This window comes from Erpetoichthys calabaricus, chromosome 14, assembly GCF_900747795.2.
Source record: "Erpetoichthys calabaricus chromosome 14, fErpCal1.3, whole genome shotgun sequence".
NCBI classification, from domain to species: domain Eukaryota; kingdom Metazoa; phylum Chordata; class Cladistia; order Polypteriformes; family Polypteridae; genus Erpetoichthys; species Erpetoichthys calabaricus.
The window spans coordinates 111774607-111791268 of NC_041407.2; the positions used below are offsets into that span (position 1 = coordinate 111774607).

General features: G+C 51.0%; 1 protein-coding gene across 1 annotated transcript; it reads right to left on the reverse strand.

The window, feature by feature from the left end:
* Window positions 1-963: 963 nt before the first annotated feature.
* slc35b1 (solute carrier family 35 member B1) lies at window positions 964-5961 on the reverse strand. The gene is made up of 9 exons (XM_028819003.2): window positions 5657-5961; window positions 3221-3324; window positions 3004-3134; window positions 2426-2456; window positions 2191-2351; window positions 1981-2107; window positions 1666-1772; window positions 1227-1380; window positions 964-1138 (listed from the first exon to the last, which is right to left on the reverse strand). The coding sequence occupies exons 1-9, from the start codon at window positions 5779-5781 to the stop codon at window positions 1086-1088; spliced, it is 993 nt and encodes a 330-aa protein (XP_028674836.1). The 5' UTR covers window positions 5782-5961; the 3' UTR covers window positions 964-1085.
* Window positions 5962-16662: the final 10701 nt, after the last annotated feature.

The window sequence follows — 16662 nt, forward strand, 5'->3', positions numbered from 1 at the left end:
TGCCCCAAATTCGCTTTAATGTGCAAAGTTGGATCTTCGGAGATTTCGCCGCTCCGACTTGAAAGAGATCGGTATGCAAATGAGGCAGCCGTCGGTGGCGGCACCGGCACACTGCAGGCTTCCCCCCTCTTCGGAGCGCAGACGCCCGTCAACCCGACGCCCACTCGGCTGCTTGCGCAAGACCCCCGGCAGCCCGCGCTTAGCATGCGACACGCGTGTGCTGAGCCGGCGAGGCGTCGGAGTAACGTGGCGCTCGAGCGGACGAGAAACTTAATTAAAACGATTATGCAAATGCGCTTCACAACAGAAAGCGCGGGGCTCTCGCTGGCCGGGCCGCCTCACGGCTCGCCCCCCCCTCGGACCCCGGTGCCCCTCGAAATGGCCAGCCATGGCCAAAGCTTCCAAGAATCAAATAGCGGAGATGATGCAAAGCTAAACGTTCATAAATAAAAGGTGCCACTTCGCCCAGGCCTCTCTCTCACTGATTGCCCACTGTGCCCAGAGTGCCACCCACTCCACTAATTGTGCCGCTCTCGTGGCGTTTACCTCGGCTGACTTTTAAACGCCATTCTTGACAAAAAAAATATCAAGGAGAGTGAAACCGTCTCTCTGGGTGAAAAGCCTAATAAATCACAGCTGCGAAAGTAATTACGGGAGACGGGAAAGAAAAAGAAAAAAAAAACACCGGGATTTTAATTAGAAACCCTTAGCAACAGCGAGCGAGAGAGAGAGAGAGCGCCGCCTCAGCAGGATTGGACGAGATGGATGTCAGGGTCAAGGGTCAGGCCCACCACTCCGCCCCCTCCTGACACTCATCATCTGGGCACGCACACCTGGCAGGGTCGACGGGTCAGAGGGACCAACGCCACGACAATCCCACCAGGGCACGCAGGCCTCTAATTAGCAGCATGTTGGCCGCTCGGGACCCCCGCTGGAAATGAAGGCACACCGGGAAGCTTCACCTGCCCGCCGTCCTCCTTTATTTAGTGAATCCGCCACATGATAACAATCAGACTACCAATAAAATACAAAAGTCCTCGATAATTTGAGCCGTGCCAGTCTGGATGGGCCACCTCGGGTTCTTCCTAATGGGACGTCTTTTTGGGCCCCTTTCCAAATTTGGCATCGAGTCCCAGGCCTGCAGGGAAATAAGAAGAGAAAGGCGTTTCAGGGGAGACGGTGAAAGACAGCGGACCCCCAGGCACCCAGCGGGCCCCCCACCTCACCAAGGAACACCAGGAACGTGCCGGTCCACTGCATCATGGTCAGGGTGTTGCCGAAAATGAGGACAGAGCCCAAGATGGTGAAGAACTTGCGGGTGGTCGTTATGATGGAGCACGTGAGGGGCCCAAAGTACACCACCGTCATGAAGATGAAGCTCTGTGGAGAGAGGGGGCCGAGCCGTTATGATGCCAGTCAGGCGAGCTCATCCACACGCCCACACGCTCGTTTCCGGCAGCCAACGCTTGAGTCACTGGCACTGGCCAGTCCCCCAAACGCCTGACAGGTGTGCTGCGGACCCCCAGGGACCGGCCCACAAGAGTGCTCCCCGCTTTGATTGCTCGGCTAAGTGGTTCTTTCCCCACAGAGTCACACGCCAGGGATGCTTGCTTTGCAGATGCGCCTGCGGGGGCCGCCATGTTAAGTGCTTCCTCTCCAGCCTACCTGCCCAATGGCACTCGTCAGTCCAAACAGCAGGATGTTGTAGAGGATGCTGGGATAGCGATCGGTAAAGCTGAGGAACTCCCAGAGTTCACCGCTCCACAGGATGCCTGCAGCAACAGAGAAAGAAAACGAGAAGGCTCAGCAGGAATTGGAGACCCCCGGGCCTCGAGGACCACAACGGGGGCTTTTCTCCGAGATGCCATACGGGTGTCGTCAGCAAATCCATCACAATGGCCGCATGCAAATAAAGTGGGCTGGTTCTGCCCCCCAGTGGCAAACTGGCAGTAAGACAACTTCTTGGCCCTCGCTACCCACCTGCCCCCAACACGAGGATCGACCAGAGGTTGACGTTGAGCATCATGTGATTGGAGCCCGTCTGGAAGTGCGCCCTCATGTGGTCCTGTGCCACGCCGGTCAGACCGTCCAGCGTCAGGGAGAGCACCTGCAAGCAGAGAGGGACCGAGAAGGCGGAGGGGTACAAGCAGAGTGGCACCAACAGGCGGCCCACCCGGGGGGCAGTCTTACCAGCAGCATCTCGCCGAAGCCAAAGATGTGGTCGTCTGCATCGGCTGTGCCCTTCTTGGGCCGGTACATGAACAGCGCCACCCCGCTGACGATCAGCAGCACGCAGAGGTACTTGGCCAGGGGGTACTTCTTCCGCAAGATCGTCACCCCTAAAATCATCACTGGAGAAGGACAAGGCCGTCAGTCGTGGGGGTCTGTGCCCCCTACAGAGCTAGACAGGAAATGAGCTGCCTACCTGGAATGGGCTTGCAGGACTTGCCAAGGACCTGCAAAGCAAACACAAGACGTGAGCGCCACCTGGGCAGCATGCTAGGCGGGGCCACGTGGGTACCTCGATGAGCAGGCCTGGCGACCGACTGGCACGAGGTGACTGCAGTGGCCTCGCTCCTTCACTGCGACCTGTAGGACCCCCCCCACACCACACGCGGGGCTTGCTCAATTTGTGCATCGCCAGGACGTCTCCTAATGAGCTGGCATGATTTATCGAGGCGCCGCTCCAAGTAAACGACTTGGGGAATTTATCGAGGCGCTCGTTGAGCTCCTAATTTGCGCCCACGTCTTTGTTTTCCGCTGCTTGATTCATGGCTGCTGACCCCAGCAGATCTGTGCACCTCAGCCAGCTGGCACTCTGCCTGTCCCTTGGCATCGACCTCTGCGACCATGCTGTTCAGTACACAGTGCAGGGCACAAGGGGCACGCTGACCTTCCTCTTCCGAGAAGCACCAGTGTGTCCTGGTGTCACAGTGGGCCACCCCAGGATGTGCCAGCTGTGGCATGCAGTACCGGTGATGCCATCCCCAGGCGGTCACTCACCTGTGTCGGGTAGTTGACGTACTGAAGGGCCGAATTGCTGGACACCATGGCACCCAGGTAGGACAGCGAGCACACTGCATAGAGCCAGCTGCTGGTGCGGTCAGGCTTGGCCTTCTCGAATATCTGGATGACTGGCAGACAACGAGATACAAGAAGGTCATGAGAAGATGGGGCGGGGGGCACACGTGCCAACACACACACACATACACACACTTACGAAGCCTGGCGAAGAAGGCGTTGATGATGCACTGAATGAAGACCAGCGTCGTGGCATACTTGAACTTCTCCTGCACGTCTCCTGTTCGGTACTCTCCTCTCGTGCTGCAGATGGGTGGGCAACAAAAGCAAACAGATGTACCCCAGAGGTCTTAAGGAGGACACCGAGACTTTTAGGAAGTCACTGCACCCTGGGGGGGGGGGGGGGGGGGGGGGGCTCTGAACGACTGGAAAATGCAAGCTTAACAGGCATCACAGGGAAACGAATGGAAGGAATAAGACAGACTGGCACAGGACAAGGGCAGTCAGAGTGGGCTCAGCCGAGGTGGGGGTCCCGTTTTACTAACAGGCTGGAATTCTATGATGTTATTTACCAGAAGGTGGCACACGAGAGAGAGGGTGGGCATCCAACTACAGGAAGGGGGAGTTCACGGTGTGGTGTGTCAGTTGGAAGCAGAGGGTGGTGGCGTGATGGTCCTCAGAAGAATTGGCCGGCTGATGTTAAGAGTGCTGACCAGCAGGGGGCAGTGATGGGGGGCCGCTGCTGTTTGTAATAATTCTAAATGACTCAGATATGAATATAAAGGACAAGCTGGTGAAGTTGGCAGAGGATACCAAGAGAGGTGGACTGGCACAATCTGTTGAATCATCACAGAGGGCCTTGGACAGCAGGCAGGCATGGGCAAATTTGTGGCAGATGGCATTTAATGTAAAGTGTGACATGTGGGAAATAAAAATGTGAATACACATAGGGGGTCTGAAAATTGAGAGACCACCTTAAAAGAAGGACTTGGGAGTCGTGGTGGACTCGATGACAAATGCCAGTGTCCGGGTATATACAGCGCCTTGACGTGTGCCATCCAAGTCCCTTGAGGGTCTGCTTTATAACACACTGGTGAGGCCTCAGCTGGAGTCCTGGGGGCAGTTGGAGTCCCCATGAAGACACCACAGTGACAGAGAAGGTCCTGATTACAGGGGGCAAGTGATCAGAGAGCTGAGACCTGACTGAGGTGTTTGAGTTATGACAGGAGTCACTCCAGGGGACCGAGGTGACAACTTTAAAGTGTGTCCTTCAAGGCCACAGGGACACCGCTGGTGACTTCAGGGAGAGCCACAAAGGCGTGGAGTAGGAGACCACCTAGTGTGCTGGTCAGGAGGACTGCAGAGACCCTCATAACTCGACTCGATGCTTTAAGTGGACAGGACTGGCGAGCTTCATTCTCGTCCAGATGGTTCTAATCAAGAGGGCGAGGGGCAGAGGTGCCAACACACTGGCATCAGCACATTTACTCACTTTGGTGCCTTCAGCTTCAAGCCCTTACTTTGGTGCCATTTTTAAATCTTCCACCATGTGAGGTGACTGGGTGTAGAAGCCCTGGTGCCAGCCGTCTCTGCCCAGTGCCCTGTCCCCCTGAAGCTAATCCTCTTTGGGCCCTGCCAGTATTTGGATGGAAGGCCTGGGCCGCTGCTGGAAGTGGTGTTGGTTTGGCCAGCAGGGGGCGCTCAGCCTGTGGTCTGTGTGTGATGGGCACAGTTGGCACCAACTTTTGGGTGTGACATAAGGCCGGGGTCCCAACTCTCTGTGGTCACAAACGATCCCTTCAAAAAGTGTGGGGGGGTGGTCCCAATGTTAGAGGCCTCGTCCACTCTGACCCCCTAATCACCCCTTTGGCACCTGAGAGCTAATGTGAGGTGAACGTACTGGCACAAGAATGGCTTCACCCCTGGGTGTTACACCCCTATGGTGGTTAATGAGGGTCCCCAGTATAGAAATGTAACGCTCTAACCACATATCTGTGAGCCAAGTGCCCTTCTCCCCTGTGAGTGCCAACCCCCCCACCCTGTGCCAGTGCCCATTTCCTTTCTGTTCTGCCATTGTGCCTTTACCCCGCTGCTTGTCTCTCCTGGACAAGTGGCACTGAAAATGGGGAGGGGGGGGGGATTAATGAACCCGCATCAACAGCGGGCATTCCCAGGACCTGAAGTGACAATGGGAGGACTGGCACTACACGCCAAGCTCTGCTCTGCCTTACCAGCTGACAGCGTGCAGAGGGGAGTTTGCCATGGGCACAAGACTGGGCACCACTCAGGGGGGCTGCAGCACCCGAGGGTTCAACTCGAGCCACTTGCACCGTAGACGACTGGCTGTGTGTGTGACACGTGGAGGTGGCCTGTCCTCGTCCTCAGACCTGGGGGGCACCAAACAGGCAGCCCCGCTTTATTTTCGTCCACGTCTGCTGTTTCTAAATTCGGACCAACGCACCAGACGGGCACATTCCTATTACTACTTGACCTCTGACCCCCCCCTCTGTAGGAGGCACCGGCGTGTGGCTCTCTGCAGTGGGTCCCTGCCAGCTGCCAAAGGCGCTATATAAAGCCAAACAATAGGCCTGACATACAACACCCACCGCCCCCCGGCGAACCCCCGGCCCCTCACATGCTCTCCTGCAGAATTCCGTAGTAGAAGTAGCAGACGAACACCCCCAGGAAGCAAACCAGCAGCCGGACCCTCTCGTTGTGGAGCAGCCACCCTTCGGGGGCGCTGCTCTGTCCCGGCGCCATGGCCGGCCCCCGAGCCGGCAGAGTGATGCTCACAGTCCCGCTCTCCTGCTCCGCTCCCACCTTGGAGCCCGAAATGATGTGGCCGGATCCCCCGAAAGGGGGGCGCGTGCTCCCCGGGATGAGGGCTCCCGATCTGCCCGCGCGGCGCCCGCTCGAGTCTTGTCCGCTGCGGTCGCACCGCTGTCCCCGTGCGCTGCTGTTCCGCAGGCCGCTCCTCTCGCTCCTCGGCTGGGTGTTCCCGGCACTCCGGTCTGCCTGTGCGCTGCTGCCCGGCTCTGCTCTCCTCTCCGCTCGGCCTCCCGGCTCCGTGCTCCCCCTCCGTCTGACGGTGCGCTCCCCGCTCCTCCGCGAGGACCCCGGCGGCGGGCATCAACGCGCTTAGGGTGTCCGTGTCGCTGCCTGACCGTACGCCGCACGTCGGCACTCTCGGACGCGCGTGTAGCCCTCTGAGCGGACAGTCGCTGCTGGCACGGGTGCCAGTCTGGTGCCCATTGGCGGCGGAGGAAGACCAAGGAAGCTGCCATTGAGGACGTCATGTCACCTGGGTGGGTCCTGCCCGGGTGGTCTGTTTTGAGAGTAGCTGTAGGGCTCTTGCACATGCACAATCAGGCACAAGCCAGGGCACATTCAGGGTGGGGGTGGATTTATGGGCACACTTGCATGGACGCCCAGCCACATTCACTTTCATCAGGTCAGTTGTGGGGTTTGGGAGCCCCAACTGAAAATCCACACACAGACTCCATGGAGGCTGGGACCGGGCTGTCGATTGAACCCAAGTCCCAGGAGATGCCAGGCAGTGCCACCCCACGACATGATCGTTTTGGCCTTTCAGACTTGTCACTGGGGGAATGGAGTGGGCGGTGAATGGTGACCGTGAAGAAGAAACCAGTCCAGTCAGTCACTGGGGCTGTAGCAGGTTGCCATGGGCTCGGCTGGCCACATGACACACAGCGTGGGCACCAGAGCTGGCATCTCAGAGTGCCACCCAAGTGAAGAGTCCTTGTGTGGTTCAGTCTTAGTCCATGGTGCCAGCGCCCACACAGTCACTGCTTAGGAGGGTCCCCATGGTCATTATAATGATTGCTTATCCTGCCAGAACCTGAGGTGACTTACACCATTTGACATTCAATAGGACACATGTCACTTATTGTTCCCCGTTAGAGCACAGGCAGGTCATGTGACTTGCTCAGGGTCACACTGTGTCAGCAGCAGCTCAGAGTATGAAGTTCAAAGGCTTCACCCTCGTGCCACGCTGCCTGCCCATTGGCGCTGGCACACTCCTTTCCCATTTTGCAGTGTCTTTGCACAGCCTTGGAGAAAATTTCAGGTAACGCAATTGTGATGTCTTCAGGACAGGAAACATTAAACCGCGGCATTAGGGGGCTTCTAAATGTATTTATTCATTTATTTTGTAATCTCTCAATTGGGAACAAATAAAATATCATCATCATCTATCTATCTATCTATCTATCTATCTATCTATCTATCTATCTATCTATCTATCTATCTATCTATCTATCTATCTATCTGTTATATAGCGCCTTTCATCTATCTATCTATCTATTATATAGCACCTTTCATCTATCTATCTATCTATCTGTTATATAGCGCCTTTCATCTATCTATCTATTATATAGCGCCTTTCATCTATCTATCTATTATATAGCACCTTCCATCTATCTATTATATAGCGCCTTTCACCTATTTATCTATCTATTATATAGCGCCTTTCATCTATCTATCTATTATATAGCGCCTTTCACTTCTATCTATCTATTATACAATGCCTTTCATTATCTACCTATTTATTATAAAGTTCAAGTTTAGTTTATTAGCCATATCTAAAGACGAGAAAATTTCTCAAAACCAGAAAATGACCAAAAGAGGGAAAGCCACAAAAAATAAAACCATAAAAAGTCAATAAAAACAGTACAAAGACACTGCTAAGTTTGCCCGAGTCCAACCAATATTCTAGTTAAAAATATGAAATAATAAATTAAAAACTGCAGTCAAAAATAAATAATTAGGTGTATTAGGCGGAGTGGTGGCTCTGAGGTTAAGGGTCTGCACTGGCAATCAGAAGGTCGCCGGTTCGAATCCCGTAAATGCCAATAGGGACTCTGCTCTGTTGGGCCCTTGAGGAAGGAAGGCCCTTAACCTGCAATTGCTGAGTGCTTTAAGTAGTGAGAAAAGTGCTATATAAATGCAAAGAATTATTATTAAAGGCTGTCTTCACGGTGGCGCAGTGGTAGTGCTGCTGCCACGCAGTAAGGAGACCCGTCTGGGTTTGCTTCCCATGTTCTCCCCGTGTCTGCGTGGGTTTCCTTCCACAGTCTAAAGACATGCAGGTTAGGTGCATTGGCGATCCTAAGTTGTCCCCAGTGTGTGCTTGGTGTGTGTGTGTGCCCTGTGGTGGGCTGGCGCCCTGTCCGGGGTTTGTTTCCTGCCTTGCGCCCTGTGTTGGCTGGGATTGGCGCCAGCAGACCCCCGTGACCCTGTGTTTGGATATAGCGGCTTGGATAAAGCCTGTCTTAGTCCCTCTCGTATCTATCTGTCTTGATGCCCAGTGCTGATGCCCCTTTTTATTTATATGTAAAGAATTACAGAAGTAAAAGGCGCCATATAATGCAGCGGTGTCACAAGCAGAGCTGCGCATTCAAAGTGCGCCTTCTGCACGGCTCACTCGATTCGGGTCAGGCTGTCCATTAAAGCCGCAGTAGAATCTCAGCTAAACCAACGTGTGCCTGCTGCAGACTGAGGGCAGACCATCCATTAAGGACAGGGGGCATATTGCCCCCGAAAGACAAAGTTTCCCGGCATGGCAACACAAGTCAGACTTAAACGCCGAGAGCGGCTCAGGCACTACGACGGACAGCCGCCCCCATTAGGAGGGCGGGGCTACTCGGCTTGCAGGCCGCGGCACTCTGTGCTGACGTAGATGAATGTGGCTGACAACCATTGGTGGAAGTGGTGGGCGGGCCGATGAGGCCAGACAGTGGAGCCGGAAGCAGGTGGCTGACGACTTAGTAATTCTATAATTGCCTGTTATTGTGGAGCGGGCAGTCATAACAATAGTTAGGAGGATGTTGCGTATCACGCGCGTATCTGGTATTGTTTGTGGTTTATGAGGTGCGTCTACGGCCGGGCCATCAAAAGTTCAAAACTCTTTTCATTTTTGTCAATTCGTGTCTTTGTGTTTTAGCAGCTTTTGTAGTCATCGCGCGAACAACGAAAGCCTTTTGTGTAGAGTCACCGCTGGTCAAGAGCTGAAAGCGACCCGTGAACGATAACGTCATTGCTCACATCCACCGATAAAAGAGAACGTAAGCGTGCCCGTAGACTCGGGGTCGGTGGGACAAAACGCGAGGCGAGCACTGAGCTCCCGGGCCGCAGCCATCGTTCACGTCCGTCAGGTGGCGCTCTAACTGCGCCTCGGTGGTCTTGTATGTGGTACACGGAGCGCGTCATTAGAAGGTGGCCAGCAAAAGAAATCAGTAAAGCTGTAAAGTGTGCGAATGTAGCGAAGCCATGGACATCTGTTGTTGGAAGCCGCCTTATTCTATCTGTCTATCTATCTTTCTTTCGGCTGCTCCCGTTAGGGGTCGCCACAGCAGATCATCTTCTTCCATATCTTTCTGTCCTCGACATCTTGCTCTGTCACACCTGTCACTTGCATGTCCTCTCTCACCACATCTATAAACCTTCTCTTAGGCCTTCCTGTTCTTCTCTTGTCTGGCAGCTCTACCCTTGGCATCCTTCTCCCAATATACCCATCATCTCCCCTCTGCACATGTTCAAATCAACGCCATCTCGCCTCTCTGACTTTGTCTCCCAACCGTCCAACTTGAGCTGACCCTCTAATGTCCTCATTTCTCATCCTGACCATCCTCGTCACACCCAATGCCAATCTTAGCATCTTTAACTCTGCCACCTCCAGCTGTGTCTCCCGTGCCACTGTCTCCAGCTCATATAACACAGCTGGTCTCAGTACCGTCCTGTAGACCTTCCTTTTCACTCTCGCTGATATCCGTCTATCACAAATCACTCCTGACACTCTTCTCCACCCACTCCACCCTGCCTGCACTCTCTTCTTCACTTCTCTTCCACAATCCCCGTTACTCTGTACTGTTGATCTGAAGTATTTAAACTCATCCACCTTCACCAACTCTACTCCCCTCATCCTCACCATTCCACTGACCTCCCTCTCATTTACACACATGTATTCTGTCTTGGTGGTCCTACTGACCTTCATTCCTCTTCACCTCTCCAGGATCTCCTCAACCTGCTCCCTACTCTCTCTACAGATCACAATGTCATCAGCAAACATCACAGTCCACGGAGACTCCTGTCTAATCTCGTTTGTCACCCTGTCCATTACCATTGCCAATAAGAAAAGGCTCAGAGCTGATCCCTGATGTAATCCCACCTCCGTCACTCCTACCACAGACCTCACCACGGTCACACTTCCCTTGTCCATATCCTGTACCACTCTCATGTACTTCTCTGCCACTCCTGACTTCCTCATCCAATACCACCGCTCCTCTGAATCACCCTAGCATTTGCTTTCTCCAGGTCCACAAAGACGCAATGCAACTCCTTCTGGCCTTCTCTCTTCTCCATCATCATCTTCAGAGCAAACATCACATCTGTGGTGCTCTTTCTAGGCATGAAACCATCCTGCTGCTCACTGATCATTACCTCACTTCTTAACTGACCTTCCACTACTCTTTCCCATAACTTCATGCTGTGCTCATCAATTTTATCCCCCTGTAGTTACTGCAGTCCTGCACATCCCCCTTATTCTTAAATATCTGCACCAGTCCACTTCTTCTCCACTCCTCAGGTATCCTCTCATTTTCCAAGATTCCCATACACAATCTGGTTAAAAACTCCACTGCCATCTCTCCTAAACACCTCCATGCTTCCACAGGTATGTCATCTGGACCAGCGGCCTTTCCGTTCTTCATCCTCTTCATCGCTGTCCTTATGTCCTCCTTGCTAATCCATTGCACTTCCTGATTCACTATCTCCACATCATCCATCTTCTCTCTCTCTCCTTCTCTTCATCCATCTGCTCAACACACTGTCTTCTCTTGTGAGTACGTTTCCATCTTTCTCCTTTATCACCCTAACCTGCTGCACGTCTTTAGTCAAAGTGAACTTTATTGTCACCTCAGCCATATACAAGTATACAGATAGGCGAAATTGTGAAGCTCAGGGTCCACAGAGTAACAACATGAAGTGTGAATAATAAATTAATAATAGAATTAAAACACAAACAGGACAAAGAAGTAGCAGCAGTATTGACGAGTAGTTAGCAATATGAACATTGACACACTGGATGGTATTTGCAGTCTAGATATGTACATAAATATAGTCAATAAATATGGAATATAATAAATACATAATAGACATAGATAATACAGAAACGATCAGCCTACGATAATAGTTGTTTAAGACGTGTAGACAATGACAGGTGAGGCCCGGACACAGACAGGCAGACATGGTTTTAAAGCTCCACACACATTTATTTACACAAACGAAGCACAGAACCCAGTGGCGCAGCACCAATCACCCTCAGTCCAGGGGCCTCATGCATAACGGCGTGCGTAGAATTCACACTATAACATGACGTAAGCACAAAAGCCAAAATGTGCGTATGCACAGAAAAATCCAGATGCATAAATCTGTGCGTATGCCAACTTCCGCGTTCTTACGCTACATAAATCCCAATCAGCGTGAAAAGTCGTGCATGCGCCTTCTGTCCCGCCCCAACTCCTCCCAGAATCTTTGAATATGCAAATCAATATAAATAGCCTTCTGTGAAAAGACAATGGGAAAAGTACGAGGAAAAATAGAAGAATTTCAGCGAATACCAAATGGAGGCAAAGAAAAACGTAATATTTGTGGGTTTAAACAGTGGGATAAACAACAAAAGGAAGTTGATCGAGTGACAAAGCGTGTCGGAGAAACTCGATAGCTCAAGTTCACAAAGTCGCACAGTGCCCGAAATAAAAAAGAAATTGTCAGATATCAAAGTCGGTATGAAAAGGGGAGTCATAGCCCACCGTCTGAGTGTCATATGAAGGCTTATTAGGGTACAGAGAAAAAAAATAGGCACACAGTGGGAAAAAAAGCATGAAATGTCAACTTTAATCTCGAAATTTCCACTTTAATCACGTAGTTTATTTTGTCATTAAAGTAGAACATCATAAACTTCATCTTAAAATCATTTAATTTGCTAGATTCTCAAATCCCATCGTAACTAAAGTAGCACATTAAATGCTTTGTTGTGTGTTTGATCTTCTGTGTGCTCAGTGTGTGTGAATCACGACGTGCTCTTCCTCCGACAGCACACAGAATCCATGACGTTCGTGATATTACAGCTCTCTGAATAATTCAAATACTGAGATGTATACGTGATATCATTTTCATGATGAGGAGTTAAAGCGTGTTATTAAACATGGGCACACGGTGACACAGTGATTGGTCGTGTCTCACGCAAAAGGCTTGCTGCGCCATACGTGACCTTCAATGAAATAATTTATCACAGCAGTCTTGTCTCTTTCAAACATACGAACCCCCAATTCCTGTCCTTCCTTTTCTTTCTCCAAATATCCAATTGCCAAACAATTTAAGGAACATTGAAATATCTTCGTAATGTTTAATTATTCTATCCGTCTATCCTTCCAGTGTCGCGCCAGCCACAGCATGAATACAGCATGAGGCAGGAACAAACTGTGAACGAAGCTCAAGTTTCTCGCTAGCGCTGCGGCACCGTGTAGTTAAAGTTAAAGTTTTATCTGTATAATATAATCAATATATTTTGCTGCATTTCATCTTAAAAATGATATTGTCATCATACAAGCTTTATAAAGGGGGTCAGGGTGTGTGATATTAAAACTGTATCATAAGTACAATTACCTCACGGTAACTTGCAAGTCCAGACAGTTCTACCAGGAGCACTTGATGGACTGATGGAGTGCGTTTAGAGCTCTTGGGATGAAACTGTTTGTGAACCGCGAGGTCTGAACAGGAAAGGCTGTGAAGCGTTTGATGTATGGGAGCAGTTCAAATAGCAAATGGCTGAGGCAGCGAGTGTTTGATTCTGTATTCCTGATAATTCTCTTTCCAATCGCTGTAGATCTGTGATTCACACTCAGATACAGTGATATAAACACTCCGAGTGGTGCAGTGAGACTAATTTGGATAAAGATGATCCGCTGTGGCAACACCTAACAGGAGCAGCTGACAGAAGAAGAAGAAGGTGCAGTGAGAGTCACAACGCTAAAGCAGTTCTGCTATTTAGAATGGTTTGACCATTCTGTGCACCATTATATTGTTACTTGTTAATTACAATCAGATGCATTAAACTAATAAACGATATGCGGTAATTTCAGTGTATTTATAAAGGCGTGTCAGGGATGTTGATCTGAAAAAGAAAGATAAACCACACAGGAACAGTAGCACTGCTTTGACGCTGGGTGCCGCCAGTCTGCAAAACCGAGCAGAGAACTTGCGTACGTCAAGGTATGAGCTACCGTGGGAAAGTGCGTGGCTTTACGCCAAGTGTAGGTTTTATACATCGTGATTTGAACATGGAAACAGGAGTACGCAACATTTCTGTGCATACGCACCGTTTATACATGAGGCCCCAGGCCTCTCCTCTCCTCCAAGTCTCCGTCCTCTTCCTCCCGACTCCAGCCATCGAATGTAGGGAGGCGGCCCCTTTTATCCCCACCCAGATGTGCTCAAGGTGCCTCCTGATAAATTTCCGTCGGCCCTTCCTGGTGTGGCAAAAGTTCCGGCTGTGCACCTGGAAGCACTCTGGGTGTCCCTGGTCTTCTTTCCCCCAGTGCTGAGGGCCAGGGCTCCATAGGCATCGGGGCGACCCCTGGCGGTGACCACGGGCCCCTATAGGGTTGAGCTTCTGAGCCACGGGTGTCGAACTCCAGTCCTGGAGGGCCACAGTGGCTGCAGGTTTTCATTCTAAGCTTCTTCTTAATTCATTTGCTGATAATTAACTTCTTTTGCCTTAATTTGAATTAACTTGACTCAGGCCCCTTAGTTGTTTCTTTTTTTGCTTATTTAGCAGCCAGACAGTAACGAGACACAAAATGAGGTGCCACACGACCAACTCGCCTGTGCCATCAGACAATATCTGAAAATAAAGAAAGGTGAAGGTCTTGATAAAGTTGATCTCTCAGGCCACCAAAACAATTTGACATTGGTGTTCTTAGAAGACAGCAGATAATCAATAGTTTTAGGAATGTCTGCTGTGGCAGAATGAGGACATCAGTACATCCTGGAATTAAATAACAGCAACAATCGGCTTCTTGTTAAGTAACTGGTTGGAGTCTGAAGCTCCAGTTTTGCCGGCCATCTGTTGACTTGTTTCACATCTCATTTCTGTTTGGCTGCCATTTAATGAAGAAAAGGATCAATTGAGAGGAGTGAGTCCTTAAAAACAGGGGGGCCATTCAAACGAAGGGAAAACTGGTCACTGATTAGGAAAAGAGTTAGAATGAAAACCAGCAGCCACTGCGGCCCTCCAGGCCCGGAGTTCGACACCCCTGTTCTAAGCTCTGGTGTAAGCCCTCCTCCGGTCCTTCTGGGCGCCCCGGCTGGGTAGCACCCCCAGCCAGTTGCCACACAGGTCAGCAAAGTCCTTCGAGGTCAGTAGGAGATTTTCAGTTCTCCTCTCCCCGCACACTCGTCTTCACAGCACAGTGGCTCGCATGTATAAAAGTTCTGTTGTTAAAGGTGCTTGAGGCCGTGAGGAAGGTCCCAGGGGGCAGCCTGGTGTTAAGGAGTCTGACAGCTTGGGGGTAAAAACTCTCCTGCAGCCTGGCTTTGATGCTGTAGTATGTTCTCTTGGATGGCAGAAGTGTGAAAAGTCCCTGTGAGGGGTCTAAGGGCTCCTGCTCAATGCTGCGTTTGTAAGACGTGTCCTGTAGTGAAGGGAGAGGCACCCCAATAATCTTCTCTGCTGTCTTCACTATCTTTTGCGGTCGGACATGTTGTAGTTTCCATACCAGACCGTGATGCAGCTGGTCAGGACACTCTCAATGGTGCCTCTGTAGAACATGGTGAGGATAGAAGGGGGAAGACTCAGGAAGTGTAGTCTCTGCTGGGCCTTCTTGTTTAGTGATGAGATGTTATGTGTCCACGTAAGTTCATCAGTTATGTGCACACCGAGGAACTTGGTACTCCTAACAGTCTCCACAGCTAAACCGTTGATGCTGAGTGGGATGTGCGTAGGATGTGATTTTCTGAAGTCCACGATGATCTCTTTTGTCGACATTGAGAGATAGATTGTTGTCTTCACACCATGTGGACAGCCGTTCCACCTCATCTCTGTATGCTGTTTCTTCAACCCTGCTTATCAGTCCCAGCACCGTCGTATCAAAGTTGATGATGTGGTTGGTGTTGTTGTGGCTGTGCAGTTGTGAGTCAGCAGGGTGAAGAGCAGTGGACTAAACACGCAGCCCTGTGGCGCTCCAGTGCCCAGTGTGATGATGCTGCTACGAATAGCATCCTGACATAGGTGTGTCTCTTTTGTCCAGATGTGACAGGGAGAGGTGAAGGGTGAAGGGCCGAGCATATGGCATCCTCAGTTGACCTGTTTGAGCAAACTGAAGAGGGAGATTCGTCTTTATGTGTGACGTGACTAACCTTTCGAAGCACTTCATGATGATTGGCATGAGTGCCACTGGTCGGTAGTCATTCAAGCATGTCACTGATGACATCTTCGGCACTGGTTTGATGGTGGTCGACTTGAAGCATGCTGGGACTGACGACTGGCTCACAGATGTGTTGAAGATGTCTGTGAGGACGCCAGCCAGTTGACTGGCACATTCTTTGAACACACGGCCAGGTACAGTATGTTGTCAGGTCCTGCAGCCTTGCGTGGATTGACTCTGGATAGAGTCCTCCTCACGTCAGTTATGGAGAGACAGTGGAGGGAGGTGTTGCTTTTCTCACAGGCTCTTTGTTCTGCACCTCAAACCATGTGAAGAAGTTGTTCAGCTCATCCAGAAGGGAGGCATCACCATCGCTGCTGTGTCAGTTGGGCTTGTAGTTTGTAATTGTAGTCTGAACGCCCTGCCACATGCCATGTGTGTCTCTGGTGCTGCTGAAGTGTTCATTAATCCTCTGTGCGTATGCCAACATAGCTCTCCTCATAGCCCGAGACAGGCTGGCTCTGGTCACCCTGAGGGTGGTGTTTCTGATCTTCAGCAGCGTGCGCACTTCTCTCCTCATCCAGGGCTTTTGGTTGGCTCTTGTGGTGTCCAACCCCTCATACCACTCATCATACGCCTTTTCTTTAGCCTTCATCACCTCTCTCTTCACCTTGCGCCTTATCTCCTTGTACTCTTGTCTACTTTCTGCATCTCTCTGACTATCCCACTTCTTCTTTGCCATCCTCTTCCTTGGTATACTCTCCTGTATTTCTCCATTCCACCATCAGGTTTCCTTTTCCTCCTTCCTCTGTCCAGATGTCACGCCAAGCACCCTTCTTGCTGTCACCCTTACTACATCTGTTGTAGTTGCCCAGCTGTCTGGTAACTCTTCACTGCCACCCAGTGCCTGTCTCACCTCCTCCCTAAACTCATCCTTGCAGTCTTCCTTTTTCAACTTCCATCATTTGATCCTTGGCTCTGCCCTCACTCTCCTCCTCTTCTTTTTGATTTCCAACGTCATCCTACAGACCACCATCCTATGCTGCTTAACTACACTTTCACCTGCCACCACTTTGCAGTCTTCCGTCTCCTTCAGATCAACTCTTCTGCATAGGATGTCATCTACCTGTGGGCATCTTCCTCCACTCTTGTACGTCACCCTATGTTCCTCCCTCTTCTTAAAATACGTATTCACCAC